This window comes from Podarcis vaucheri (genome assembly GCF_965113315.1).
Source record: "Podarcis vaucheri genome assembly, chromosome: Z".
In the NCBI taxonomy this organism is placed as follows: Eukaryota; Metazoa; Chordata; class Lepidosauria; order Squamata; family Lacertidae; genus Podarcis; species Podarcis vaucheri.
The window spans coordinates 30933669-30959093 of record NC_138758.1 but is presented as its reverse complement, the minus strand read 5'-3'; the positions used below and the strand labels follow the sequence as shown (position 1 = coordinate 30959093).

Genomic DNA, 25425 nt, shown 5'->3' with positions numbered 1-25425 from the left:
CTCACAGTGGCCAATCAGATGCCCCAATAGCAAGCCCACAGGCAGGACCTGGGCAAAAGAGCCCTCTGCCCTCCTGTGGTCTCCAGCAACTGGTATTCAGAAGCTTTGCTGTCTCCAGCTGTGAAGGCAGAGCACAACCATTGTGACTAGTAGCCTTTGACATTCTTATCCCCTATGAATTTGTCTAATCCTGTTTAGTGTTATGGCAGAGAGAAACATTTCTTTAGCCACTTTCTCCAGGTGGTGCATAATTTTATAAACTTTTATCATGTCTCTTCTTAATTGCATTCTCTTTAAATTAAAAAGTCCCAAACACTGCAATCTTTCCTCATATGTGAGTCAAAGGCTATCTGTGCTGTTCTCCCCCTCGACATTTTATCCTCCTGAAAACCCTGTGAGGTAGGTTATGTTAAGAGATCATGACTGGCCCAAGGTAAGCCAGCAAGCTTCATGGCTGAGTGGGGATTTGAATCCCTGTTTCCCTTGGTTCTTTTCTAAATTCTATTATTTATAAAATTAAAACAATTGAGTGTGTCAGTATGAAATTTGGTATACAGTGGTGCCCCGCAAGACGAATGCCTTGCAAGACAGAAAACTCGCTAGACGAAAGGGTTTTCCGTTTTTGAGCTGCTTCGCAAGACGAATTTCCCTATGGGCTTGCTTTGCAAGACGAAAACATCTTGCAAGTTTGTTTCCTTTTTCTTAACACCGTTAATAAAGTTGCAACTTGACTTCGAGGAGCAACTCATAGAACGCAGTGTACATAGTAGCCTTTTTTGAGGATTTTTGGTGATTTTTGAAGCTTTTCCAAAACTTCTTTTGCAGCCATTTGGTAAGTTAAGCTTTTAAAACTTTTTTTGGGGGGTTTGGATTTTGGGTTGGGGTGTTTGGAATTCAAGGACTTGGTGTTGAGGAGGGGTTTGCAAGAATCTGGAAGCTTGTGGGTTTTTTTCTGTATTTTTATGATTTTCTGTGACCATTGGACCACTCTGCTGTTTTTTTTAAAAAAAATCTGGATTTAAATTTCTGTGTGCTGGGTGGCTGGGGGAATAGTTGGGGAGGGGTTTGCAAGAATCTGGAAGCTTGTGTTTTCCCCCCTGCATTTTTATGATTTTCTGTGACCATTGGGCCACTCTGCTGTGTTTTTTTTTAAAGTCTGGATTTGAATTTCTGTGTGCTGGGTGGCTGGGGGAACAGTTGGGGAGGAGTTTGCATGAATCTGGAAGCTTGTGGTTTTTTTCTGCATTTTTATGATTTTCTGTCACCATTGGGCCACTCTGCTCTTTTTTTAAAAAAATCTGGGTTTGAATTTTGAAATGCTCTTTACAGTATGTGTGACTTTAAAGAGCACTTAATAAACTCTTGTTGTACCAAATTTGGCTTTGTTTGGACTTTTTTTTTTAGCATAGGAACGCATTAATTTATTTTCAATGCATTCTTATGGGAAACCGTGCTTCGCAAGATGAAAAATTCGCTAGATGAAAAAATTCGCAGAACGAATTAATTTCATCTTGCGAGGCACCACTGTATAGGATCTGAGGCAGTGTATAATTTGGCCAGATTTCATTTACACCGTGTCTTCTTTCAATTGACAATTGGGCTTAGTTTGTTATGTGAAGAGTATACTGTGTGTTGGAGCAGGAATTCCTCATCTGTATTTGTAGCAACTGGTGGAAGAAGTGTATCTGTACTATTTCTGCCTGGACATTCACTACATGTTGTTCTGGTGACTCAACAGTCTTTTGTGCTTGCAGAAATTTTAAGGGCGCACATCAGGTAGAAATTCTTAGCTGCGTTTGCAGAAGCTGTCTTGACATTCACATGTTGCCATGGTGAAGGAACATTGTGTATTTTGTGGATGCATCAGGCATAAATTGTTGAGTATGTACACAGCAACTGTTGGGGGGGAGAGCTGCACCTATATAATTTCTGTCTGGACACATCACTGTGGGAGGGAATACAGTACATACTGTGGATGCATCAGACATCATTTCAGACATGTACACAGCACATATTTTCAGGAACTGGACCTGTAGAATTGCAGGACTTCTGTGCGGAGGTCTTCTGACTAAGCTCCTTATTTTTAACTAAATGGGCAAATGTTGAAGGTTGTGGAGGCAAGCACCCCACCCTTATTCCAAACTGCCCTCCTCCAGGAATTGGTGGGCAGCCTTGTGCAGCAGGGAGCCTCCTGTAATCATGTGGGCAATTTAGAACCCTGATTTTGTTCAGGGTTTTTCATCGTGCAGCCAGCCTATTGATGCAAGTAGAGCCAGATTAAATACCCTGCAGCCTTTGCCATCTAATGAAGCTGAATGCAGGAAGATTCATGACAGATGAAAGAAAAGTCCTTCACACAGTGCCTTGTTAAACTATGGAACTCACTCCCACAGGAGGCAGTGATGGCCATCAACCTAGATGGCTTTAAAAGAGTATTGGACAAATTCATGAAGGATCATAAGACTATGAAAGACTGTGAGGCATGATTCTTATGCTCTGGCTCAAGTCAAAGGCAATAATGCTTCTGAATACCAGTTTGTTGGGAACTGCATTAGGGGAGAGAGCTCTTGCATCCATGTCCCCCCCCCTGCCCCCATGGATTAATTTTAAAACATGGGGTAGACAAATTCACTGCTATCCAGAAGCATTCTCAAACTGTGGAGGCAGAAGATTGGCATATGGCAAATAGCCCTTTGTAGTCCTCTCAATGAATTTGTCTAATCCTCTTTTAAAGCCACCCAAGTTGGTGTCCATCACTGCCTCCTGTGGGATGGAGTTCCAGAGTTTAACAATGTGCTGCATGAAAAACTCCTTTCTTTTACCTGTCTTCTTTTACCTGTCCTGAATCTTCCACTGCTTAGCTTCCTGGGATGCCCATGAGTTCTAGTGTTATGTCAGAGAGAAACACTTCTCTATCCCCTTTCTCTAGAAGGTGCATAATTTTACAAACTTCTACCTTGTCACCTCTTATTCATCTTTTCTCTAAACCAAAAAGTCCCAAATGTTGCAACCTTTCCCCACATGGGGGTGGGTGGGTGGGTTGTTCCATCCCCCTGATGCTTTTGTTTGCCCTTTCCTGAACCTTTCCAATTTTACAGTATCTCTTTTGTGGTTGGGACTACAACAGGACAACAGCACTGTAAGGCTGGAAGGGCCCCTGGTGCTGTTGCCCATGGAGAGACTTTCTCTCCTTCATGCCTACCCTGGAACATTTTGTGAGTTCCAACAGTGCAACACGACTGGAGTCGCTTCAGCTAGAGCCCTTGCAGCTGACCCTGCCCTTTTGTCTCACTTCTCTTGCTTTAAGAGAGAAATGTAAAGGATTTGCTGGTGTGACAATCCTGAAATTTAATGACTTGTGCAAGTTTCTCATGTTAAGCAGTTCCACATTTTAGCATATGCTAAAAGAAAGAAATGCTGCTCTTGGTGTGGCAGCGTTGCAGGATGGCAAAGGTTTCACTGGGGCCCCAATGAGGGAACTTGAACTTCAGTGCCCTTCCTGATGGGCGGTGGAGGCATAAGCCCCAGCTGCCTATCAGGAAAGGGATCCTAGCCTGTTCCTGGCTTTGGCTAATGGGGATGCAGACTGGGGACATGGGCTGTACCAGGGGGCAGAACTGACGGAGCAGGTAGCATTCCCTCGGATCTGCCCCTTGCCCATTTAAGCAGCCTGCACCCAGGGCACTACCGGTTCATTCCTTCGCTGGGTTTCCCTGCCCATCCACCCTTGGTTTACGATGATAGTCGAGGACTTTGCTGTGGTTGCTGTTCTTCATGGAGCCGGGTAGGAATTTGCCCACCGAGCTAATTGGCTCTGACCTGGTGGTTTTCCCCACCTCATCGCAATCGTCACAACTGCTTGGGCATTGGGGCAATCCTTTGTCTTGGATGGAGTCTCTGCCTGCCCCTCCAATGCTAGGGTATCCCATTAAAGGGATCGGGGGGAGTGGCTACATCCACATGCCCAGAGAGGCCAGGATCAAAGGGACTCCCCCAGACGGTGGTCCCTGCAGAAGTCACCCTATTTGATGTAAGTCTTAGAAACCCCCACCTGGATTGACCAGGCGTCACTTCCAGTGAGCGGGCCGGAAGTATTTAGATTGCCCCATGCCCAAGCCAAACCTCTTTAATCTGTATTCAATAAAGCTGTGGTCTGTTTTTACCCAAAACCACTCTTACTGGTCTCTTATTTATATGGGTTGGGGTATGGGGACCCTGATGCCTGGTCCTGCAAGTGGTTTCTGTGTACTGTGTTTAAGTACTTGTGTCAATGGCATTTTAAACCAAAAGAATTAAAAAAGACTGGAAGAAATGCAAAAATCTATGATGAGCACTAACTAGCAGGAGCGAACGTACTTGAATTTTGATTTGCCAGTATAAACTTTCTAATATATATGAAAATCACAGGTCCTTAATTTATTGAAAACAAAGCTTAGGATAAAATAAACCCACTAATTTGCAGAACCTCTGTTCTTCATGCCCAGATTGACACAAGAGCAGCCATATGAAATTCCCAAAAGGCTTTCCTAGCCTGTTATACAGTTACAGTACTTGTAAATAAAAGTATTTCATTTCAATGGGAAGTTTGCTAGCCTCATCACTGCTATGCAGCTCATCAGCAAACCTAAACCACCATCCCCTTTGCATTTGCTCTCCTATGTTCCTGCTTTGGATGGTGCAAGGGCCAAATCCAGGAATGGCAGAAAGGAGGAGGACATTTAACACTGCCTAGGGACTACAGAGGGGCTTTGCTTTTGGGAAGGTGAACCATTAAGCAACCTCACAAGGCAAACAGCAGACTTTATGGAAAGTGATTGTGTAACTAAAGCACAATCACTTTAAAACAAAGCAATATGTTAGATTGTTTCCTATCACTGTTTCTGAGTGCAGGGAAGACTCTCCCTGCCCCCCCCCCCAGTCTCAAACTTTGAAACCTTATGAAGAGCTCTGGGAGAAAACAAGCATCAGGTCACACTCTTTATAATAAAGGTCATTCGCCAGAGATGTGCAGGTGGGACAGGTCACAGGAATCATTCAAACTTTTGGCCCAGGAGTTAAAAAGAGAACACTTAATCACACAATCTTAATGATATTTATTTTGCTTATTGCTACAAATTTATTGAGAAGTGACTTGGGAGGATTTGGCGGACAGTGCACAGAAAAAAGCAGCTTTTTTTAAAGCGTTGTCTTTATACTCAGTATTGTAGCTACATACTGGCATCATTTCACACACATGAATTAGAAATATAATTTCTCAAAGGAAACAAATTGCTTACATTGATATTTTCTCATTGTAGCAAAATGCTCTGCGCATATAACACCAATCCTAGCCCAACTGCACTGGCTACCAATAGGTTTCTGGGCCCCGTTTAAAGTGCTGGTTTTGATATTTACAGTGTTATGCTTCTCAGAACCCCAAGGACCAGCCCTTCCCATATGAACCAACACAGCCCCTGCAATTGTCATCTGAGGGCCTCCTTCTTGTGCTCCACCCATGGGAGCTCCTGAGGTTGGCAACATGAGAATAGGGCCTTCTCAATGTGACTCTTTCTTGTGGGATGCTCCTCCCTGGGAGGCAGACCTGGTGCCATTGTGATATATCTTCAGTGTTGGGCAAAATTTTTGCTTTCCAACCAGGCCTCTATCTGTGATCATTTAAAGTGAGTGGGATGTTTTATTTATTTATTTTTTTAAAATAATATTTATTACTTTTAAACCTTACAAAAAAGAAAAAGAAAAAAGAAGAAAAAGAAAAAACAATACAGTACAATATATAAACAATACACAACACAACATTAACACATTAAACCAAACAAAAGCAAAAACATTTCAAAAAACACACATCATACCATCTCAATATCCTCTCTTTCATTCCCTTGTTTCATCGACCTCCTCACACCTCCCCTTTTGTATTCCCGTTTTCCAAGTCTTTTCAGCAAATCCTTACCCTCTTTGATTTATCTTAGCTCTATAACTTAACCTATTATAACTATATATTTTCATCCGTATAACTATCTATATTTACCTATTCCTATTAACCTTATTACCAAAACCACTTCTTTTCAGTCCAACATCATTTTAACATTCATTAATTTTACAGTATTTCTGCAGATAGTCTTTAAATTTCTTCCAATCTTCCTCCACCATTTCTTCTCCCTGGTCTCGGATTTTGCCAGTCATTTCTGCCATAAAGTGAGTGGGATGTTTAAATGTATTTCCCACCTGCCTGCCCCCAATTTTAGTTTGTGTATTTCAGGTTGTTGTTGTTTTGTGATTTCATTAGTTGTTCTGGGTTACTGTGGCAAAGAAAAAGTGACTAATAAATTTAATGATGATGATGATGATGATAAATAATAATAAAAAAATCAGAGGTGAAACCAAAGAATGCATAACCAAAATGAAAAAAATACATAACCAAAGAATACAACAGTATTCTGACAACAGTAGTCAAAATAACAGAAGAGGCAAGGAGCAGCCTCTTCAGTTCTGATTTTCACAAAAGTTAATCAATCCTAACGGGAGTACAAACCACCTCTGAGTCAAAATTTAACAAGAGTTAAATTATTGCAGTTTTGCAATACTGGATATCACAAGACTAGACAATTTGATAGGCAAAGGTTTACAGTGAGCTACAAGTTGCTAAGACTAGAAAAAATACTTGTATATAAAATAAACTTCTTTTGGATTATTTGTTTTTTGAAACAAACAAACAAACAAACAAACAAACAAACAAACAAACCATTGTGGCACAATTCCACCTTTTAACTGCACAGGCTTTGGTATTCAGAAAAAGCAGAATAAACCCTCCCCTTACAGAAAACCGCAGAAAGGAGAAGCAAGAGCTCTACCAGCCTTTGGTGCTGAAAGCTATATCTAGGTAGCTTTCTCTATGAAATCTGCAACCAGGCTGGGGAGCAGGAGGGGAGGGTCTCTTTAGTTGTTTGACACATTTTCAAAGAAAACCGACTGATCCAGGAGCAACAGGGTAGGTGCGCCATCTACTTGGCATACTTGACCAAGGCACTCCTCAAGTGCCTCACTGCTGAAATGAACAGGAGGTATGATGTCAACAGAAGCCTCCAGGGGAATACTGTTGTCATATTCCATCTTGAAAGTTGGAGGCTCCCCCAACATGGGATTCACGTGGCTCTGAATCAGCTGCAAGTCTGCGGAGAGGGAAAACACACCCACCAACAGTACAGCTAAGTGAGACTCCACATGTATAATCAAGGGGTGAACAAGCAACATCAAGGGATAGCCTGCATGTCCAAATGGATCACAGATGTAAGACCACCAGAGTGGACTTTATTCCTTTTATTATTTTTATTATTTCATAAACTTTATATGCTGCTTTTGTAAAAAAAAGAATTCCATGCTGCCTGAACCGTAATCCTTTTCTTTTCTTTTCTTTTCTTTTCTTTTCTTTTCTTTTCCTTTCTTTTCTTTTCTATTATTTATTTATCGTTAGCACATGACCAAGCAAACATGGAGCAGACCCAGCATAAAAATAAATAAAGAGATGCAGTTGCACACAGCCAAGATTTTAAGATGAGTCTATATAGCCCAGCTATTACAAAGAGTAACTACTGGGAGGAGTACTTATGTGACTCTCCCTATTTATATAAAATAAAATAATAAAATAAAATAAAATAAAATAAAATAAAATAAAATAATGAGTCCACATCAAAACTGTCTAGTTTGGCTTCTCCCCAGACTACACATCTATGAGCTCATTCTCCCCACCGCTTTCCCCTGGGAAAACCCGCTCTTTACCACTGGATCGGAACAAATGTCAATCAGGTTTCCTGTGGACTGATGTCTGCTCAGGTTCAGGGCTAAGGGTTTCCCCGGGCAAAGTGGCGGAGTGAACAGAAAACCTCTCTGACTCGTGCCTCGAAAGCTCAGGACAAGCGGAAAGTCTCTCAGACATGTGCTTGGTGGACATGGCACAAGCAAACTGTGGGCAAGCCCTATGCTTGACCACTCCATAACCAGTCCATAACCCTTCCTACACCAGGTGTATGGGGCGGGGCGGGATCATCTCCCTGCACTGCCACCGCCACCACGTTGATCGACATCTGGGAATAAATAAGCTTTCTACCAAAGCAGTTCATCTATATCCAATAGCTCACCATTCCTTGGTGCCTCCTGCTCATTCATCCCAGTCGCAACAGTTTCCCATGTCACCTAGGTGAAAGCAAACATACAAGGAAACTATTAAGGACGAGCACTTACTTATATTCTGTTATTCATTAAAAAGAAATCAGAGTGGTTTACAACAATTGTATATAAAGCCCATACCATAAAGATTATGCAAAAATTTAAAATCAGGAATCAACTAACTATTATGGAAAGTTGTATTCTTAACTGCCTATATAATAAGAATAGAAACATCTTGAGCAGGGACTTAAGTTGGCACAGAAGGCTGCTGAATCTCTATTGGCAGGGTGTTCCACAGCACTGGACCAATGACATTAAAGGCTTGGTTTTTCATTGTTGTCAAAGAAGCCTCACCAACTTGGGGAATGAACAAGGACGCTCCTGCGGGTGATCTCAGTGAATGAGCTGGGATATTAGGGTTTAGGCAGTCCCTGAAGTACCCAGTACCTAAGCAGCTCAGGGCCTTGTAAATTAACTCAAGAACAATAAATCTGGCTCAGTAGTAGATGAGCAGCCAGGGCAGATGACTAAAAACCAATCTGAATGTGAGGTGACAGTTGCTTAGCTTTGTCTGGATTGCAAAGTATTTATAATAAAACACACAGCTTGTGCGTAGTTCATTTGATCAGGAATCAATAAATCTCTGAATGTTGTTTACTAATCTACCGAAAAAGGTCTAAACTTCTTTACTCTAACATGCTGCATTTTTCACTCTATAGGACACACTTTTCCCCCTCCAAAAATTAAGGGGAAATGTGTGTGCGTCCTATGGAGGGAATGCAGGCTCCTTGGTTTCAGTGATAGCAATGCAAAGCCTCCAAAGCGCAGAGGCAGTGCTCCTTCCGCGCTCCGGAGGCTATGTGTTGCTTTCGCTGAAGCCTGGAGAGTGAGAGGGGTCGGTGAGCATCGACCCATCTCGCTCTCCAGGCTTCAGGGATAGCCGCCTGAAGCCTTTGGAGTGCAGTGGGAACTCGTGCTGTGCTCCGAAGGCTTCGGGTTCCTTTTGCTGAAGTCGGGAGAGCAAGACTCTCCAGGTTTCAGCAGAGGGAGAGCTGCACAGCGCCCCTTCAGCAAAGCGGGAGGAGAAATGGAAGGGGCTCCGCTTCTCCTCCCGGAGGCTTTGCGTTGCTTTCTCTGAAGCCTGGAGAGTGAGAGGGGTCAGTGCGCGAGTTCCCGCTGCGCTCTGCAGGCTTCAGGTTCCTTTCGCTGAAGCCAGGAGAGTCTTGCTCTCCCAGCTTCAGCAAAAGGAACCCGAAGCCTCTGGAGTGCAATGGGAACTCACACTGCGCTCCGAAGGCTTCAGGGATAGCCAGAGGCTTTGGGTTTCTTTTGCTGAAGCCGGGAGAGCAAAAGTTATTTTTTTAAATAATTAAAAAAGCACTGAGAACCAGCCTTGGCTGCCAAGCGGCAATCAGACCGGATCTAAGGGAGGTTCAGATTTCAATATTTTTTTTTGTTATTATTCTAATAATCATCTTCCAGTATTTTTATGCAGAATTACAGGTTCACTGCATATAGTAATGTGTCCTGTTCTTCTTTTTGCACCTCCAGTGTAATTCTTAATATGACTCATTCGCTGAGAAGCAGTGTGATGTAGTGGTTCAAGTGTTGGACCAGGGCCTTGGGTGACTGTGTTCAAATCCCCACTCAGCCATGAAATTCATTGGGTGTGACCAGTCACTGCATGTCAGCCTAGGTTGTTGTGGGGATAAAATGAGAGAGCCTTGCAGGGAAAAGTGGGATATAGGGGAAATAATCAAATAAAGTAAAGGTAAAGGGACCCCTGACCATTAGGTCCAGTCATGGCCGACTCTGGGGTTGTGGCGCCCATCTCGCTTTATTGGCCGAGGGAGCTGGCGTACAGCTTCCGGGTCATGTGGCCAGCATGACTAAGCCGCTTCTGGTGAACCAGAGCAGTGCACGGAAACACCGCTTACTTTCTCGCCAGAGCGGTACCTATTTATCGACTTGCACTGGTGTGCTTTCTATCTGCTTGGTTGGCAGGAGCAAGGACCGAGCAATGGGAGTTAATAATCAAATACATTGCTCCAATTCGATCTCTCACCCTGAAACTATTTTATCTTACATTTGCATGAAAGCTAGGAGTCCAGGCTTGCAATCCTCCTGCTACCCAGCAGCCTGAAGTGCCCACGTTCCCAAAACAAGACCAACCAAAGTGTCCCTTCTGCACTGCATTTTGCAAGAGAGGCTCCCCATCGTCAGCCAGCCATTCTCCCTTTGGAAACCTAGACAAGACTTTCTTTCAGGAGGTCAGACTACACACCACACTTGTGAGCAACAGTTACAGGGTTGATGTTGCCGGTAGACGCCGCTGCGGCATTACAGTGGTACCCCAGGTTAAGTACTTAATTTGTTCCAGAGGTCCGTTCTTAACCTGAAACAGTTCTTAACCTGAAGCACCACTTTAGCTAATGGGGCCTCCCGCTGCTGCTGCGCTTCCAGAGCACGATTTCTGTTCTCATCCTGAAGCAAAGTTCTTAACCCAAGGTTAAGTTAAGCAAAGTTCTTAACCCAAGGGTTAGCGGAGACTATAACCTGAAGCGTATGTAACATGAAGTGTATGTAACCTGAAGCGTATGTAGCCCAAGGCACCACTGTACTACAAATAGCAAAACCCAAAATGTCTTCAGAAAGGAGCTTATTAAGAAATAAAAAGTGAACACGTTTTCTTCTAAGAAGGCAGAAAATATTGGGGAAGAGATATTCCCCACTGTCTATCTAAACACACAGAAGAGCTTTACCTCTGACAGGCCCAGAAATTGGGGGGGGGGGGGGAGAGGCTAGGCAGAGGGAGTGAGGAAAGGAGGAAAACTTCTCAAGGAGTCAAAGGCAGATGCATACAGTATAACACAGGGGGCTTTAAAGTACAGTGGTGCCCCGCAAGACAAACGCCTTGCGAGATGAAAAACTCGCAAGACGAAAGGTTTTTTCGTTTTCGAGTTGCTTCGCAAGACGAATTTCCCTATGGGCTTGCTTCGCAAGACGAAAACGTCTTGCAAGTTTGTTTCCTTTTTCGTAAAACCGTTAATACCCAGGGTGCATTGCTGGAAGAGGTGCACTTGCAACTTGACTTTGAGGAGCAACACATTGCACGCTGTATGGTGGCCTTTTTGAGCTTTTTAAAGAGTTTGCTGAATTTTTGAAGCTTTTCCAAAACTTCTTTTGCAGCTGTTTGTTAAGTTAAAGTTTTAAAACTTTTTTTGGGGGGTTTTGGATTTTGGGTTGGGGTGTTTAGAATTCAAGGACTTGGTGTTGGGGAGAGGTTTGCAAGAATCTGGGAGCTTGTGTGGGTTTTTTTCTGCATTTTTATGATTTTCTGTGACCATTGGGCCATGTTGTTGTTTTTTTGGGGAAAAAAATCTGGGTTTTGAATTTCTGTGTGCTGGGTGGCTGGGGGAACAGTTCAGGAGGGGTTTGCAAGAATCTGGGAGCTTGTGTGGTTTTTTCTGCATTTTTATGGTTTTCTGTGACCATTGGGCCATGTTGGGGTTTTTTGAAAAAAAGTTCTGGGTTTGAATTTCTGTGTGCTGGGTGGCTGGGGGAACAGTTCAGGAGGGGTTTGCAACAGTTGGGGAGGGGCTGGGGGAACAGTTGAGGTTTTTGAAGACTTTGGTGATTTTTAAAGCTTTCCCAAAACTTCTTTTGCAGCCATTTGAGGATTTTGAAGAGTTTGGTGATTTGCAGCCATTTCGTAAGTTAAACTTTTTTGGGGCTTTCTGGATTTTGGGTTGGGTGTTTGGAATTCAAGGACTTGGTTCTGGGTTTGAATTGCTGATTTCTTTTTCTTTTTCTGAGTTTACGAAGGTAAGAGCTGTGCTGCCATGGGACCGAAGAAGACTGCTGCTGCTGCGGAGGCCGGCGAGAGGAAAAAGGAGAAGGTGACGCTGGAAATGAAGATGGAGATCATCTGGAAGCACGACGGTGGAATGTCTGTGACAGACCTCGCCAGGGAGTACGGCAGGAACCCATCGACCATCGGGACCATCCTGAAGATGATGGAGAAGATCCTGGAGATGAAGGAGAAGATTACACTCATACCGAAAACAGAGACTGAAAAGACTCAGCTCAAGAACTACCGCCCTATATCATTACTCAATGTGGATTACAAAATTTTTGCAGACATTTTGGCAAAAAGACTGAAAAAAAGTATTGATGGAAGAGATTCATAAGGACCAAGCAGGCTTTCTCCCAGGAAGACACTTGTCAGATAATGTGAGGAATATAATAGACATTATGGAATTATTAGAAGTGAATATAAACACTAAAGCAGTATTGATATTTGTGGATGCAGAGAAAGCCTTTGGCAATATTTCTTGGAGTTTTATGAAGAAGAATCTACATGGGATGGGGGTAGGCCAAGGATTTGAGAATGGTATGGGTGCAATATACTCTGAACAAAAGGCAAAGTTAATTGTAAATAATGTGGTTACGGAAGAACTTAAGATAGAAAAAGGGACACGACAGGGGTGCCCAATTTCCCCATTACTTTTTATATCAGTCCTGGAGGTTTTGCTAAATATAATTAGAAGGGACCAGCTGGTTAAAGGGGTACAGGTCAGAGCTAAACAGTACAAATTGAGGGCCTTTGCAGATGACTTGGTACTTACTTTACAAGTGCCAGACACTAGTACGAAAAGGGTTTTAGAATTAATTCAAGAATTTGGTCAAGTTGCAGGATTTAAGTTGAACAAACAAAAAACCAAGGTATTGGAGAAAAACTTAACAGTTACTGAAAGGGAGAGGTTCCAGAATGAAACAGGATTAACTGTGGTTAAGAAGGTGAAATACTTGGGGATTAATATGACATCTAAGAATGTGAATCTATTTAAAGATAATTATGAGAAATGTTGGACAGAAGTAAAAAAAGATCTAGAAATATGGTCAAATTTGAAGCTTTCCTTGTTAGGCTGAATTGCTGTTATTAAGATGAATGTTTTGCCTAGAATGTTGTTTTTATTCCAAACATTGCAAATTGTGGATAAGATGGATTGTTTCAAGAGGTGGCAGAAAGATATTTCGAAGTTTGTCTGGCAGGGCAAAAAACCCAGAATAAAATTTAAGATTTTAACTGATGCAAAGGAAAGAGGGGGATTTGCCCTGCCGGACTTAAAACTGTACTATGAATCAGCAGCTTTTTGCTGATTGAAAGATTGGCTACTTCTTGAGAATACAGACATTTTAGATTTGGAAGGGTTTAACAATGTTTTTGGGTGGCATGCATATATATGGTATGACAAGGTGAAAGCTCATAAAGCTTTTAAAAATCACATTGTAAGGAAAGCACTATACAATGTTTGGATTAGATATAAAGATTTGTTGGAAAATAAAACCCCAAGGTGGTTATCACCAATGGAGGCAAAAGCCGTGAAAAAGCTGAACATGGAGGCCAAATGGCCAAAATATTGGGAAATTTTGGAACAAGAGGGAGATAAACTGAAGCTACAGAGTTACGAGAAACTGAAGGTTAAAGTACGAGATTGGCTCCATTATTATCAAATAATGGAGGTTTACAAGCAGGATAGGAAAATTGGCTTCCAGGTGGAAAAATCAAAATTAGAAACAGAATTGTTAGAACCTAATACTAAGAATTTGTCAAGAATGTACAACTTGTTGCTGAAATGGAATATACAAGATGAAACAGTGAAATCAGCTATGATAAAATGGGCACAAGACATTGGTCATAACATTATGTTTGCTGACTGGGAACAGTTGTGGACCACCGGTATAAAATTTATGGCATGTAATGCCTTGAGAGAGAATATTATGAAAATGATTTATAGGTGGTACATGACCCCAGTCAAGTTAGCAAAAATCTATCATTTGCCTGATAACAAGTGTTGGAAACGTAAAGAAATTGAAGGTACATTTTTTCACCTTTGGTGGACGTGCCCAAGGATTAAGGCTTTCTGGGAAATGATTTACAGTGGTACCTCGCAAGACGAATGCCTCGCAAGTCAAAAAACTCGCTAGATGAAAGGTTTTTCCGTTTTCGATTTGCCTCGCAAGACGAATTTCCCTATGGGCTTGCTTCGCAAGACGAAAACGTCTCGTGACTTTGTTTCCTTTGTCTAAAAACCGTTAAAACCAAGGGTGCTTAGCTTGAACAGCTGCAGTTGCGACTGGACTTCGAGGAGCAACTGTTAGCACGTGGTTTGGTAGCCTTTTCTCAGACTTTGCTCACTTTTGAAGCTTTTCCAAAACTTTTCCAGAACTTCTCTTGCATCCATTTGGTAAGTTAAACTTTTAAAACTTTTTTGGGGGGGTTTGGATTCTGGGTTGGGTGTTTGGGATTCAAGGACTTGGTGTTGTGGGGGGGGGTTGCGATAATCTGGGAGCTTGTGGGCCTTTTTTGGGAATTTTTATGATTTTCTGTGACCATTGGGCCAGGTTGTTTTTTTTTTTGAAAATTTTTCTGAGTTTGAATTTCTGAGTGCTGGCTGGCTGGGGGAACAGTTGGGGAGGTTTCTGCAGGAATCTGGGGGCTTGTGGGCCTTTTTTGGGAATTTTTATGATTTTCTGTGACCATTGGGCCAGGTTGGTTTTTTTTTGAAAATTTTTCTGAGTTTGAATTTCTGAGTGCTGGCTGGCTGGGGGAACAGTTGGGGAGGTTTCTGCAGGAATCTGGGGGCTTGTGGGCCTTTGGGGGGAATTTTTATGATTTTCTGTGACCATTGGGCGAGGTTGTTTTTTTTTGAAAATTTTTCTGAGTTTGAATTTCTGAGTGCTGGCTGGCTGGGGGAACAGTTGGGGAGGTTTCTGCAGGAATCTGGGAGCTTGTGGGCCTTTTTTGGGAATTTTTATGATTTTCTGTGACCATTGGGCGAGGTTGTTTTTTTTTGAAAATTTTTCTGAGTTTGAATTTCTGAGTGCTGGCTGGCTGGGGGAACAGTTGGGGAGGTTTCTGCAGGAATCTGGGGGCTTGTGGGCCTTTGGGGGGAATTTTTATGATTTTCTGTGACCATTGGGCCAGGTTGTTTTTTTTTGAAAATTTTTCTGAGTTTGAATTTCTGAGTGCTGGCTGGCTGGGGGAACAGTTGGGGAGGTTTCTGCAGGAATCTGGGAGCTTGTGGGCCTTTTTTGGGAATTTTTATGATTTTCTGTGACCATTGGGCCAGGTTGTTGTTTTTTTTGAAAATTTTTCTGAGTTTGAATTTCTGAGTGCTGGCTGGCTGGGGGAACAGTTGGGGAGGTTTCTGCAGGAATCTGGGGGCTTGTGGGGTTTTTTTTGGAATTTTTATGATTTTCTGTGACCATTGGGCGAGGTTGTTTTTTTTCAAAAAAAAATTCTGAGTTTGAATTTCTGAGTGCTGGCTGGCTGGAGGAACAGTTGGGGAGGTTTCTGCAGGAATCTGGGAGCTTGTGGGCCTTTTTTGGGAATTTTTATGATTTTCTGTGACCATTGGGCGAGGTTGTTTTTTTTTGAAAATTTTTCTGAGTTTGAATTTCTGAGTGCTGGCTGGCTGGGGGAACAGTTGGGGAGGTTTCTGCAGGAATCTGGGGGCTTGTGGGCCTTTGGGGGGAATTTTTATGATTTTCTGTGACCATTGGGCCAGGTTGTTTTTTTTTGAAAATTTTTCTGAGTTTGAATTTCTGAGTGCTGGCTGGCTGGGGGAACAGTTGGGGAGGTTTCTGCAGGAATCTGGGAGCTTGTGGGCCTTTTTTGGGAATTTTTATGATTTTCTGTGACCATTGGGCCAGGTTGTTGTTTTTTTTGAAAATTTTTCTGAGTTTGAATTTCTGAGTGCTGGCTGGCTGGGGGAACAGTTGGGGAGGTTTCTGCAGGAATCTGGGGGCTTGTGGGGTTTTTTTTGGAAGTTTTATGATTTTCTGTGACCATTGGGCAAGATTGTTTTTTTTCAAAAAAAAATTCTGAGTTTGAATTTCTGAGTGCTGGCTGGCTGGAGGAACAGTTGGGGAGGTTTCTGCAGGAATCTGGGACCATTGGGCCATGTTGTTATTTTTTGAATTTTTTTTTGTCTGGGTGGGGGAACAGTTGGGGAGGGGTTTGCAGCAGTTGAGGAGGGGCTGGGGGAGCAGTTGGGGAGGGGTTTGCAATTTCTGTGTTGTGGGTGGGTGGGTGTCTGTGGGAGCAGTTGAGGTTTTTGAAGACATTGGTGATTTTTGAAGCTTTTCCAAAACTTATTTTGCAGCCATTTGAGGTTTCTGAAGACTTCGGTGATTGATTGTTGAAGCTTTTCCAGAACTTCTCTTGCATCCATTTGGTAAGTTAAACTTTTAAAACTTTTTTTGGGGTTTTTGGATTTTGGATTTTGGGTTGGGGTGCTTGGGATTCAAGGCCTTGGTTCTGGGTTTTAATTTCTGTGTGGTGGGTAGCTGGGTGCTTTTGAATTTTTTGGATTTGAAGCACATCACTGATTTCTTTTTCTTTTTCTGAGTTTACGAAGGTAAGAGCTGTGTTGCCATGGAACCCAAGAAGACTGCTGCTGCGGTGGCCGGCGAGAAGAAGAAGGAGAAGGTGACGCTGGAAATGAAGAAGGAGATCATCCGGAAGCACGACGGTGGAATGCGTGTGACGGACATCGCCAGGGAGTACGGGAGGAATCCATCAACCATCGGGACCATCCTGAAGATGGGGGAGAAGATCCTGGCGACTGATGCAGCCAAGGGAGTCACCAGGATCGTGAAGAACCGCCCAGCTGTTCTGGAGGAGGTCGAGAAGTTGCTGCTCATCTGGATAGAAGAGAAGCAGCGTGCAGGGGACACAGTGTCTGAGGCAGTCATTTGTGAGAAGGCCAAGGCCTTGCACGCTGACCTCATCCGGGAACAGCCAGGAACCTCAGGCGAGCCAGAAGTCTTCAAGGCAAGCAGAGGTTGGTTTGAACGGTTCAAGACAAGATCTGGCATTTGCCTGAAGTGGAAGGAGGTGCAGACTTTTGCAGAGCAGCACCACCCTGAGAAGCACGTGGCACATGACGTTGGGAACATTTTTGATACGAGGGTCATGTTGCCTTTCAGGGAGGTGCTGAAAAGGCGGATGAAGCAGCAGACTATGGACAGGTTCTTGAGCAAGAAGCAAAGAGTGGAAGAGGAGTCTTCTTCGAGTGGTCCCCCAGAGTCTTAGAAAATGTACTTTACACTTTGTTGATTTTTAAATGTTTTTCTGTCATGTTTATAAAGTTAATTTATTTTCCCTTCAATTTTTGAACTGCTCTTTACAGTATGTGTGACTTTAAAGAGCAGTTAATAAACTGTTGTTGTACCAAATTTGGCTTTGTTTGGACTTTTTTTGACCATAGGAACGCATTAATTGATTTTCAATGCATTCCTATGGGATTTCGTGCTTCGCAAGACGAAAAATTCACTAGATGAAAAAACTCGCAGAATGAATTAATTTCGTCTTGCGAGGCACCACTATACAGTGGTACCTCGGGTTAAGTACTTAATTTGTTCCAGAGGTCTGTTCTTAACCTGAAACTGTTCTAACCTGAAGCACCACTTTAGCTAATGGGGCTTCCTGCTGCCACTGTGCCGCCAGAGCACGATTTCTGTTCTCATCCTGAAGCAAAGTTCTTAACCCGATGTATTATTTCTGGGTTAGCGGAATCTGTAACCTGAAGCGTATGTAACCTGAAGAGTCTGTAACCCGGGGTACCACTGTACTGGACCCCTAACTAATATTGAAGGGAAGTTAGACAGAGTTCAGGAAAACAGGGCATAAAGTGGATGTACTTAAGGGTGAACTGTGGTGGGGGGAAATGCCTTGAAGTTATCAGGGATCATTCTTCATCCACTGGGCTCCTTTTCCCTGACCTAGGAGTAGACCCAGCCTCCCTGTTCTGTAATGTCCGTGACAGAATGTCCATCCCATGTGCAGGATGAAAGAACTTAACATCCCCACCCAATCTGATTTGTAGAAAGAGGTACAGATGCTTCAAATGAAGAACCAATGTGATGGTCTGGATATTTTAAAAATCTGTTTGGGATAATATTTCTGACATGTTAGGATACCCTTATACCCTTGGAATCTAAAATAGTTCTGTTTGAGCTATCTAAAGCATGCTATCCTGGAAAATGATCAATAATCAGTATTATGTCTTATAACTTCTACTAAGATTATGAAAACTAATAATAATAATAATAATAATAATAATAGGGGCGGGCAGTACATCTCCTACAATATGTGGATGGATTGAAAAAATCTGGAATATATTAGCAATTATTGAGTTAACTTATTATAAAAGAATACTGTTAGAATCAGCCTAACAGGTTTCTGGAAATATTGAGGGGGGTGTTAATGTTTTGGAATAATATGTTTAATGACAATGCTCAATCTGCTGTAATATTCGGAGTGAAGCCTCTCTGAAACTTACGCAGGGGTTACATTCTGGGGATCACGCCTAAAGCCAAAATCGTGTACAGTAAAAACCCAGTGGTGGTTGGGTGCTATTTATCCTGGAACCTCTGGCTTTTAATTTTCATTTTTTATTGCCGTGCACTTAAATCACAGAACCAAAGAACTGCAGAGTTGGAAGGGACCAGCTGAACGTGCACAAGTTAAATGTGTGTAAGTTTCTGGCTTTGCTTTTTATCCTTATGAATTTTCTTTCTTTCTTTATTGAATCTAAACTTTTTAATCTAAACTTTTTTTTTAAGGTTTGGACTCATTAGCAGACCCCTAAAAAAATGCTGTCCTATTTGCTTCTAAGCGAAGCCAGGAAGCTCAAACAGCAGATGAGCTTGTCTCAAAATTTGCACAGAGCTGATACCACAAACTGGTAACGCATATGAGTAGGTGAAGGGGCCTCGGCCAGGAATACTGCACTTGAGCTGCTGCCAATGGCAACAAAATTCACCAGAAGGTTCATCTAATCTCCCAGCCTATCAGATATGCTCACAAGAAAGGCAATTGCTAAAGCAACTCAAGGCCAGTCAAAAGAATCACCACATCACCCGCCCGCCCCCGCCCCCTCATAATCAGTCTAGCTTGGTAAGCATCCTTAAGCCACTCAGCAATCGGAAGAAAACTATTTGGTGCCACTTAAAGGCTAAACAGAAAATCAGAAGTTTGTAGCTACCATGATAGGTTTTCTGCACCTACGGCTAGTCCCTGGAGTAGTTCCCTCTACTAGCCACCCACACAGGATCCCCTTCCTCCATTACAGGAGAGTGACATTTTCTTGGGCAGAGGTGGTGGGCAGCTTGGTGGGGGAGAATCTATTGAAAGTTGGGGGCTGGGGAGTAGCTTTTTGGACTTTTCATAATCCTTGACAAGCATTCAGGTATAGGAGGGCCTTCTCCTCACAAGCACGCTGATTGCAATTCTTTCAGAAATGGAGGTTTTCTGTCCGGATGAAATCAAGGTTTTAAAGCACTTTGAAGCAGCTCAACTCCTGTGACTTTTTCAGAAAACTGCTTTTGGGGAGGGGGTGGGGAAGAATCCCAACCATTCTTGTTCAAATGACAGTTATCTGGGTTTTAGAGATGGGCAGGTCAGACTATCTCTGTTTTTCAGGTACTTAGCTACATGCCTGTTTTGCTCCTTTCTTTTGGCAGATATGGAATATCTTTTTTTAAACAGAAAATGTGGCCTTCCATCCCTGTTTGAGTTCCTTGTTTGGAAGCTGTGAGAATTAAGGCAGAGCTGCATAGAGCAGGCAGGTCCTATAGAAACTCCAGACTGCATTTGCCACATGCCCAAATGCATGGGTAGGCAAACTAAGGCCTGGGGGCCAGATCTGGCCCAATCGCCTTCTCAATCCGGCCCCTGTGGATGGTCTGGGAATCAGCGTGTTTTTACATGAGTAGAATGTGTCCTTTTATTTAAGATGCATCTCTGGGTTATTTGTGGGGCCTGCCTGGTGTTTTTACATGAGTAGAATGTGACCTTTTATTTAAAATGCATCTCTGGGTTATTTGTGGGGCCTGCCCATAGCTGTCAACTTACAGATTTGAAAATAAGGGACCAGCAGCCTCGAAAATAAGGGATCAGCAGCCAAAATAAGGGATTTTGCTTAGTTTATACAGAAATCCGGCACTGATGGAGCCGTGCTGCTTTTGCTGCAACTGACTGTGTTTTGCAGGGGGTTGGACTAGATGATCCTAAGGGTCTACAACTCCCACCAAAGAAGAGTGGTAGACAAAACTGATGAACGATGTTGAGATGGCAGAATTAGAAACCAGGAAGAGGACCTCATTAATAAAGAATGGGGAAAGTTTATAATTTACTTGAAAAGCTATTGTAAAGAGTTACATACATTGGTAGGATTGGCAGAAAACTTGTAGTAAAAATTTGAACAATGGATGGACAAATGATTTATAAAAATAGAGTTATGAAAGGGATGCAGAGAGGGAAATCACTACATTAAGATGCTGCACTGGTTGGAGGGTATGCTAAGCAGCACGTCGGGGCTGCCGTCGTCCTGGTGCGAGGAGTTCCATTGGCCCTTCCCCACCTGAGAGAGAGGGAGGGAGGGAGAGAGAGAGACTCTTGCCCACGCACCCACCAGCCCGGCATGAGGTGGTTGCAGTGCCGCCGTGGCCGCTGAAGTGCCGCCCTTCTACGTCCCTCTCTATCCCCTCCTCTTCCTCCTCCCTCAGGCTTCCCCTGGCAGCGCGGCGGAAGTCTCGCAAAAGAGGGGCTGTCTGCCCGCCCGTCGCCACCCGTTTCCTCATGATGCGCCCCTGAGGGGGAAAAGGGAGAGATGGAGACGCGGCAGCTTGAGCGCGCGGAGGACCCTGAGCCACTGCTTCCCTCCCAAGCCGGGCGAGCATGAAACCCAGGAAATTTAAGGGACATCATCAATAAGGGATATAGTGGGACACGGTGCTGGGATAAGGGAGTTTCCTGCCAAATAAGGGACGGTTGACAGCTACGGGCCTGCCTGGTGTTTTTACAGGAGTAGAATGTGTCCTTTTATTTAAAATGCATCTCTGGGTTATTTGTGGGGCATAGGAATGTGTACATTCCCCCCTCCCAAATATGGTCCGGCCCCACACAAGGTCTGAGGGACAGTGGACTGGCCCCCTGCTGAAAAAGTTTGCTGACCCCTGCCCAAGAGCTTTCCCCTCACAAATACTATTCCTACTGTTCTATCTGGCAAACCTGTTCGGATAGGGCCACTGAGTCCAGGTAATTTTGCAGCCCCAAAAGAGACAAAAAATGTGACTGTGAACTCAGAGCCACCTCTCCCCATAGCACTGCCCCATATCTCTCTGCCAGTCAGTGAAAAAGCCTCTGCTGCTTATGTTTTCCAAACTATAGTCTAGAGCTCCCGCAGAGTCCACATTCTGATCCTGAATCTCAGGGACAAAGGTCTGAAAGCACAAACCAAGAAAATAGACTTTTGATCAACCCAAAGAAGGTTCCCCCTGACAACCAATCAGGCAAGAGACTTTAAATAGGGGAACCAAAGATGACAAATACTATCTTTCTCCTGATTCTCACATAGAACATAAGAACACCAGAAGAGCCTGCTGGATTAAGCCAGTCCAGTCCAGCATCCTGTTCTCCCCAAGAAGAGGAGATAAGCAACTGGCTGGTAGTTACCGTATTTTTCGCTCTATAGGATGCACCCGACCATAGGACGCACCTTGTTTTAGAGGGGGAGAACAAGAAAAAAAAATATCCCCCTCTCTGCTCAGCACCCCTTCAGCCAAGCGGCAGGAGAAACGGAGTCCCTTCCATTTCTCCTCCCGCTTGGCTGAAGGGGCGCTGCACAGCTCTCCCTTTCTGATGAAGCCGGGAGAGTCTTGCTCTCCCGGCTTCAGCAAAAGGAACCCAAAGCCTCTGGCTATCCCTGAAGTCTTCGGAGTGCAGTGTGAGTCCCTGTTGCGCTCCAGAGGCTTCAGGTTCCTTTTGCTGAAGCCGGGAGAGCAAGACTCTCCCGGCTTCAGCGAAAGGAACCTGAAGCCTGCAGAGCGCAGCAGGAACTCACGCTGCACTCCGAAGGCTTCAGGCGGCTATCCCTGAAGCCTGGAGAATGAGAGGGGTCAGTGTGCACTGACCCCTCTCGCTCTCCAGGTTTCAGCGAAAGCAACGTGAAGCCTCCGGAGCATGGAGGGAGTGCTCCCTTTGCGCTTCGGAGGCTAACGGAGCCTGCATTCGCTCCATAGGATGCACATACATTTCCCCTTAATTTTTGGAGGGGGAAAAGTGCGTCCTACAGAGCGAAAAATACGGTATTTAGATTTTCCAAATCCAGGGAGGGTTTCTTGAGGTGTGGCTTTGTCACTGCCAGCCCCTCTCACAGGGAGGCATTAACGACATCCCTGGCCCAGACTGCTGTCCCCACCCCGCTAGTTTTTAACATCAAAGAGGGCAAGGGTACAGAGTGCAAGTTATCACCCTGACTGATCCAAGCACCTTGTCCAAATCCCTGAGCCTTACTAACTGAAACTCATCCAACACATCAGGTCTAAACACCCCATGAGATTCATCTGATACAACAGTGGAGTCAAGATCACAGTGGATGCAAGCGATTTTATTCACAAAATGCTTTGCAAACAAGTCATAGCAAGCTACCGTCAGTTACACCATCTCCTTTGGTTCAGATTGTAATGAGGCCCCATGCTACCAGGAAAAGCTCTGCCTGCCAGATGACATAGTGAGGATGCAATGGAGGCAGCAAAATATGCCCTCTTTGCTGCCTTCACTGCTGCTAGGTAGGCTTGATGATGAGCCCTCACCCATGTTCAACTGCATTCAACCAGATCTTCCCTCCACTTGTGTTCAGGGTGCCTCACTTGTTTCCTCGCCCTAAGCTTTGGAGTATACCATGGAGCCAAGGGGGCTCCATGAAGTGGAAAAGGGTCACTTGTATCAATTGTCATTTGGATGTTCCAGAGGTAGGCCAGGGCCAGTCATATCAGCCAGTTGGAGAGCCAGTCATATCAGCCAGAAAATCTCCCAGAGCCTTCTGGAAACTCATTGGGTCCATCAGCCTTTGAGGACGGACCATTCATGCAGTACCCTCGCCTCCGAGGAGTGGGAAAGATGCTGACAGCCTAAATCTCAACAGGAAGTGATCTGACCATGACAAGGGACTGATGTCAATGTCCGCCACCTTCAAATCACCCTCTTCCTGCCCAGTTGAGAATACAAGGTCCAGAACGTGGCCTGCCACAAGTGTTGGGCTGGTGACTTGTTGGGACAGCCCCATGGTCATCGTGGCAGCCATGAAGTCCTGAGCCGCTCCAGAGCCAGTCACCTCAGCATGGATGTTGAAGTTCACCAGAATCACCAGTCTGGGAGTCCTCAACACCGAGACCAGCTCTGTCAGCTCAGGCAGGGAGATTGCTTGGCAGCGAGGTGGGCAGTAAACCAGCAGAATCCCTAATCTGTTGTGATTGCCAATGCCAGGGAACACACTCTCTTGATCCCTGCCCCACACTGGATAGAGACGCTGGAGAGAAAGAGAATTTCTATAGATCACAGCAACACCCCCTTCCCTGACCCTCAAGTCTGCTCTGATGCTGCACCAAGTATCCAGGTAAGCACAACTGGGTGAGACCAACTCCACCCTGCTCACCCACCCAGGTCTCAATTATATCATGTAGACGAGCCTCCACATCCACAGTGGAACAATGGATGAGGATGGTCTCACTCCGAGCCAACTTTGTATTCAGCACCAGCAGCCATAGACCTGACGTCTGGCTGATAAGATAAGTCCTCGAGTTCAAAGAGGAACTGGCATATGGCAGAGTCACCAACTGCCTGTGCCGTGTGCCTTTTACCCTGCCCACCCCAGCTCCTACATCATTCCTCCCCCTACCCTGAACCACTGTGATGAGGCTGCTGTTCCTAGCTCCTCTCTCCCCAGGTATATTCCACAAGAAACATGTAAGAAAAAACAGTTTAAAACTATTTAAAACGTTTTAGACAATGGGTGTATTATATCAAAACTGAAACCAGCTAAGTACCCCAACCCAAAGATCTATTCAGCTGCCTCAGCTTTCAAATCTGCAGTTAGTCAGGACCTTGCCCTCCCCCAAGACTCACAACCGAGATGGCAGTACAATGGCAAACCACTTTTTTAAAACCACAAATGCCGTTTTCGTCCTTTGTTGCATGAATGAGTGCCGCTATTACAAATCTAGGAACTTGCCCACATGAAGATGAACTTACCTGAGAAAGTATTTTTGAGATATCGTTTTGCTCCTCCTCACTCAGCTGCGTATCAATCTTCACAGTCTTTGTTATGAATAAATCCAATAAGTCTTCACCCTCCTCTCTATGAAGAAAAGCAGAAAGTCTAAAATTAAACAATAGGTAGAAGAAAAAAGGCAAGTGTTGCCACATTCATGAGAGAAGCCAAAGGAAAGAAGCAGCCTGATCAAAGAGCTGTTTCATGGTGGAATGAATTCCCTTAGAATGTGGTGGGCTCTCCTTCCTTGGAGGTTTTGGAACAGAGGTTGGATGGTCATCTGTCAGGGGTGCTTTAGCTGTGATTCCTGCATTTCAGGGGGTTGGATGAGCCTTGGGGGTCTCTTCCAACTCTGCAATTCTATGATTTTTTGATTCAATGGTAGGAATGTGGAGTAGCAGGGTTGTTGTTGTTTTAATTAAAGTGCTTATGTCCCACCTTCCAATAGAAAACAAAAGAACACGGGTAGCTTGCCTTAAATCAAATTGGTCCATGCAGCTCAGTGTTGTCTACACTGACTGGAAGTGGCTCTCCAGAGTTTCAGACAGGAAATCTCTCTCAGCCTTACTTGGAGCCACCATTGGGGATTGAACTTGGGGACCTTCTGCATGCAAAGCCAATGCTCTACCAGTAGGCTATGGACCTTTCCCAAACAGCCTTAACAATAAAAATAGGTGCAAAGGTTAGCTTTGATGGGTAGAGCCACAGCTCAGTGGCTGAGAACCTGCTTTGAAATATGTAGATCCATATGAACTTAGCTATGGGTCAGCAACAAAGCTGGGATTTTTGCCAAGAGGACTCAGCTTAAATGTGATCTCAGAAAGGCACTTCTTCATGTTTTCAGGCAGTCTCTACCAACCTGTGCTGGCTGCTCTGCAGGGCACCACATTAAGGCAGGCTGCTCTTAAGCAAGCACACATACACAGCATCACTTAACCCTGGTTGAATTATGCCTTAACTGTGAAAATATCTTGAAAAGGCACTTGACTTCTGCTTTGTAAATTTAACACACAGGTGGAACAGTGGTATTGAAACCTGATGGGAAAGAAGAGGGGACTTGATCATGCAAGACTTTTAGCTTACTCACACTTCCATTTGTGCCATGATTTCCAGGCACAGGCCCCTTATTTGTAGGACTGGT

At 44.1% G+C, this 25425-nt stretch overlaps 1 protein-coding gene and 2 long non-coding RNA genes across 4 annotated transcripts in view; 1 reads left to right on the top strand and 2 right to left on the bottom strand.

Annotated features, from left to right (window-relative positions):
- Positions 1 to 796: 796 nt before the first annotated feature.
- LOC309524009 lies at positions 797 to 11529 on the top strand. The gene is made up of 2 exons (XR_014215744.1): positions 797 to 1207; positions 11444 to 11529. It is a non-coding gene; the product is annotated as an uncharacterized lncRNA (long non-coding RNA).
- The window catches only part of LOC309523967 (heat shock factor protein 3-like), a 37759-nt gene continuing 19058 nt past the window's right edge, over positions 6725 to 25425 (bottom strand). Inside the window, exons 9-11 of one of the 2 annotated variants that reach the window (XM_082208281.1) lie at positions 24266 to 24371; positions 8133 to 8187; positions 6725 to 7166 (exon numbers count right to left, since the gene is read on the bottom strand). In XM_082208281.1, the coding sequence (XP_082064407.1) occupies positions 6934 to 7166; positions 8133 to 8187; positions 24266 to 24371 (394 nt within the window). In that variant the 3' untranslated portion in view covers positions 6725 to 6933. Of the gene's footprint in view, positions 7167 to 8132; positions 8188 to 21267; positions 21457 to 24265; positions 24372 to 25425 lie in introns of those variants that run through there. The other variant, XM_082208282.1, reaches the window with a different exon arrangement.
- Positions 11537 to 17502, bottom strand: LOC309524008. Its single transcript, XR_014215743.1, has 2 exons — positions 17273 to 17502; positions 11537 to 11627 (listed from the first exon to the last, which is right to left on the bottom strand). It is a non-coding gene; the product is annotated as an uncharacterized lncRNA (long non-coding RNA).